This window comes from Melitaea cinxia, chromosome 23 (assembly GCF_905220565.1).
Source record: "Melitaea cinxia chromosome 23, ilMelCinx1.1, whole genome shotgun sequence".
Lineage (NCBI taxonomy): Eukaryota > Metazoa > Arthropoda > Insecta > Lepidoptera > Nymphalidae > Melitaea > Melitaea cinxia.
In genome coordinates, this window is record NC_059416.1 from 11,069,837 (window position 1) to 11,074,828 (window position 4,992).

At 39.5% G+C, this 4,992-nt stretch overlaps 1 protein-coding gene across 1 annotated transcript; it reads left to right on the plus strand.

Annotated features, from left to right (window-relative positions):
* The first annotated feature begins 1,605 nt into the window (after positions 1-1,605).
* On the plus strand, positions 1,606-4,574 carry LOC123665220. The gene is made up of 3 exons (XM_045599555.1): positions 1,606-1,617; positions 2,049-2,495; positions 3,954-4,574. The coding sequence occupies exons 1-3, from the start codon at positions 1,606-1,608 to the stop codon at positions 4,458-4,460; spliced, it is 966 nt and encodes a 321-aa protein (XP_045455511.1). The 3' UTR covers positions 4,461-4,574.
* The last annotated feature ends 418 nt before the right edge of the window (positions 4,575-4,992 follow it).

A 4,992-nucleotide genomic window follows, 5' to 3' on the forward strand; every position in this document is an offset into this window, starting at 1 on the left:
ATCAAAATTCAATTAAAGTTCACTGCAATGTTTCCACAAATAAGCCGAAGGAACGTCAACTATATAATAATACTAAAAAGCGCTGTTTGTTGTGTAACGCAAGTCATCCACTGTACGCTTGTCAAACATTTCTCGATTATAACTTAGAAACAAAACTTAAATTCATTAATGATAAAAAACTATGCATAAATTGTTTACGTTTAGGCCACACAGTAAGCGATTGTCGGTTTGGACCGTGCCGTAGATGTAATCAGAAACACAATTCGTTAGTGCATCCCGATAATAATTATTATAATATTAATACAACATTCACAAGTCATGCGAGTAATGCCACTGAGGTGAGTGATGGTCGTATACTGTCAGTGCCGCCTGCGGCGCCCGAGATAGTCAGAGCGACCGCACCCGCGCCCTCGGCCGCCTCCCCGTTCACACCTTACTCGTCAACACACGCATCTAGTATTAATGCAAATAATGCACACCTCGATACTAACTCTGTTCATTCGGCCAATTTAAAACCGGTATTATTGTCAACCGCTCTAATACAAATAACGGACAACTTAAATAAGTTACACGTAGTTCGCGCCCTTCTGGACAATGGATCAGAAAGATGTTTTATTACAAAATCATTATGCGATTTATTACACATTAATGTTATACAGTCCACGTTCGAAATACGAGGTGTTGGTAACTCTGTCACAAAATCAACGCAAATATGTGACATTGAAATCGTATCGACGACCAACACTTATAAAACACAATTACAATGTTTTGTTTTGCCAAACATTACTTCAGCCATACCTGCGATGCCACTACAATACACGCAATTTAATATACCTGATTACATTCAATTAGCAGATCCGCAATTCTATAAAACTAGTAATATTGATATTTTAATAGGAGCTGATAAGTTTTGGGATTTAATAAAAACAGATAAAATTAAATTACCGAATGGACCTTTCTTATTAGACACAGAGTTAGGGTGGATTATTTCTGGGCCTATTTTTTCTATTTCACGCGATAAAGGGTACGGAATTCAATGTAATTTTTCGGATGCGATTGATACTCAGTTACGACAGTTCTGGGAACTTGAAGAAACGTTTGCGCCTCGGGATACGCACAGTGAGGATGAACGTGCTTGCGAACAACATTTCGTTAATAATACTACGCGCACGATTGACGGAAGGTTCGTTGTACGTATTCCTTTCAAAATTTCACCCGATAAATTAGGCGAGACATATTCGCAAGCGGAACGAAGGTTTTTAGCTCTCGAGAAACGCTTAGTACGTAATCCGGAGTATAAAAAACTTTACTGCGATTTTATTCACGAGTACATACGCTTGGGTCATATGAAACTAGCTGATAACTACGGAAAGCCTCATTATATAATGCCGCATCACGGTGTACTCCGCGAGCATAGCACGACTACAAAACTGCGAGTGGTGTTCGACGGCAGTGCAAAGTCCAGCACGGGTATTTCATTGAATGACCTCCAAATGATCGGTCCACCGATACAGGGCGATCTCATTGCTATATTGTTACGATTTAGGCAGCACAAATACACAGCTTGTGCTGATGTTGAAAAAATGTTTCGCCAGTGCTTAATTCATGAGGATCAACGTGACCTTCAATTGATCTTATGGCGGGACGACCCGTCAGAACCTATTCGCGTTTATAAACTTTGTACTGTTACGTACGGAACCGCCTCCGCTCCGTTTTTGAGTTGTCGATGTCTCAAGCAATTGGCAGCTGAGAGTACTGATCCGGATGTCACTAGAATTATCAGCAACGATTTTTACGTCGACGACTTGTTAACGACGCACGATGACAAAAATCAATTACTAAAGTTCTGTCAAAATGTATCTAGTCACTTACTATCGGGTGGTTTTCCGCTACGCAAGTGGATGTTTAATTTTAATTTAGATGAAGTCGAAAACGGAGTATGCGAATTATCTAAAGAATTATCATTAGGTAATAATGTCCACGCTAAAACATTAGGATTAGGTTGGTTTCACATTAGTGACGAATTTCATTTTAACACAAATTATGAGATTAACAATAAAATTATTACAAAACGATACATTTTATCAAAGATTAGTCAGATCTATGACCCTTTGGGATTATTAAGTTGTACGGTGATTATAATTAAAAATTTATTACAAAAATTATGGCTATTGAAAATAGGTTTTGACGACGTCGTTCCCGCTGACGTTTCACGGATTTGGGACCGTTTCGCGACTTCTCTGCTTATGCTCAAAGATATACGCGTGCCGCGTCACGTTGTGGGTACCAACCCCGCGCGCATCGAACTGCACATATTCTGTGACGCTTCGTCTGTCGCGTACGGGGCTTGTGTATTTGTGCGCACCATAAATCGTGACTCATCGGTAACCGTACGATTGTATTGTTCTAAAGGAAAGGTTGCGCCTCTAAAGCCGGTAAGCATCCCGAGATTGGAACTTTGTGGCGCTTTACTGGGTGCTAGGCTTTATAATAAAGTCCGCGAATCAATAAACTGTCAGTTCGATAACGTTACTTTCTGGTGTGACTCCACCATAGTATTGGGATGGCTGCGCATGTCTCCTAATCTATTGAAAACCTTTGTTCAAAACCGAGTATCTGAGATTCACGAGCTCACTGATACGTTGAGGTGGCGTCATGTTAGCGGCAAGGAAAATCCAGCAGACTTAGTATCCCGCGGTGTCGGACTGGAAGACCTCAAAAATTGTGTTATGTGGTGGGAGGGACCACCGTTTCTTCATGACCCTGCATTTGATTGCAGTCAGTCATATGACGAACAAGTAGATATTTCTTGTTTACCTGAAATCAAATCTAAACCTATTAATTCTTTAGTCAGCTCGTCCGAAATTTCATTATTCCCATTTAAAAGATTTTCACAATTTAATCGTATGAGGCGGACTTGTGCATACGTATTGCGTTTTATACACAATATACGCTATAAAAATAATATTCGTCAGGGCTCTCTTACTGTTGATGAGTTACAAAGTGCCAATGAGACTTTGGTAAAACTGGCACAATTAGAAACATTCGCAGATGAATATAGATTACTTTCTTGTAATAAAAAACTAAAATTAAAACACAATTTTAACAATTTAAATATATTTATGGGAGATGATAAAATATTACGAGTAGGGGGGAGAATTAAGCAATCTTTATTATTTAACTTTGACAAAAAACATCCGATGTTAATATCTTGTAAACATTGGTTTGCAGTGTTGTTATTTCGTTACGAACATAAAATTCTACATCATGCCGGGCCACAAGCCCTATTATATAATATACGCGAATCTTATTGGCCTATTGGAGGTAGGAATCTTGCAAGGCGCACGGTCCACGGCTGCGTCACCTGTACCAGACTGTCAGGTAAATCGTTCTCCCCTATTATGGGTAATTTACCACCAGAACGAATTACACCCACCTTTCCATTTAATCAGTGTGGTGTTGACTACGCTGGACCAATGCTCATATTGAACCATAAGGGTAGGGGCTCTAAGATAACAAAGAGTTACGTATGTTTATTTGTTTGTTTCGTAACTCGCGCGGTGCATTTAGAACTAGTCAGTGACCTGTCTTCGGATTCTTATTTGCTTGCTTTGAAGCGTTTTATTGCTAGGCGAGGTAAACCTTATCAGATACTATCCGATAATGGTCGAAACTTTGTCGGAGCTGCTAACGAGTTCAAAAACGTTTTAAAAAGGAGTTCAAATGATATAATTGAATACGCAACTAGTCAAAATATTAAATTCTCCTTTATCCCAGCGTATGCGGCTCATTTTGGTGGATTGTGGGAAAGTGGCATAAAATCTTGTAAGCATCATTTGCTGCGAGTGGTTGGAAACGCACGCCTAACTTTTGAAGAGTATGCCACGGTACTGTCACAGATTGAAGCTATATTGAATTCCCGACCTATTAGTCCATTGTCTACCAATCCCACTGACTTTTTGCCACTGACTCCTGCTCACTTTCTGGTTGGACGTGCCTTGACAGCTCCTGTAGCAGAACCCCTGGCTGAAGTTCCGGTTCACCGGCTTACACGCTATCAACACCTAGAGCAAATCAGGCAACATTTTTGGAACCGATGGAGCAAAGAATATATCTCAGAATTGCAAATTAGGACCAAATGGAAGCACCATAAGGCTGACCTACAACCTAACACCATGGTCGTCATCAAAGACGACAATACTCATCCATTAAAATGGAGCTTAGGACGAATAATATCTACCAAACCAGGAAAGAATGGAATATCCAGAGTCGCAGATATCCAAACCTGTGCAGGAATCATAAGACGTACATTTCCTCGAATATGTCCTCTGTTCTATGAAGACTCAGAAGAGAGAACGTTGGATGCCAGTGCTTCCAAGGCCGGGGGCATGTCCAAACTACTTGGCAACATTGGGGGTCGTGTGGATGCAAGTTCGACCAATCAGCGGCTTTCGCAATGACTGTTGTCGTACCCGTTTAAAAATTTAAAATTTTGAATCTGCTCCTCGAGTCGTTAATATAGTTTATGTAATTTCAAAAATTGTTTAAACCGCTAATATAGTCTTAAAAGCGCACAAGTTTATTTTTTTTATAAACCCAGTATCTAACAGTTATTTTTATAAAATTTCTCTATACACCACATTTTTAGTTTTATTTTCAGGCTGTATATGTTTCATACAAACTATCAACCCTAATTAAACCCCTTAGCGGTGGAATATCGTAAAATCCGTTCTTAGCGGACGTCTGCTAACTATAATCTACCTCCCTAACAAATTTTGTCTTTGTCCAACCTGGATGGATAAACCATCCAGCGGTTTTTGTATTCTTGTGATGAGTCAGTTAGTGACCTTTCTCTTTTATTTATATAAATTACGATGCATTATTTGGACACCTCCTCACCATATAAAGAGCATATATTTTAAATTTCAAGTCTCTTACTTCAAAATCATAAGACTTTCATACAAACTTCCGACCCCCGTTTTATCCCCTTAG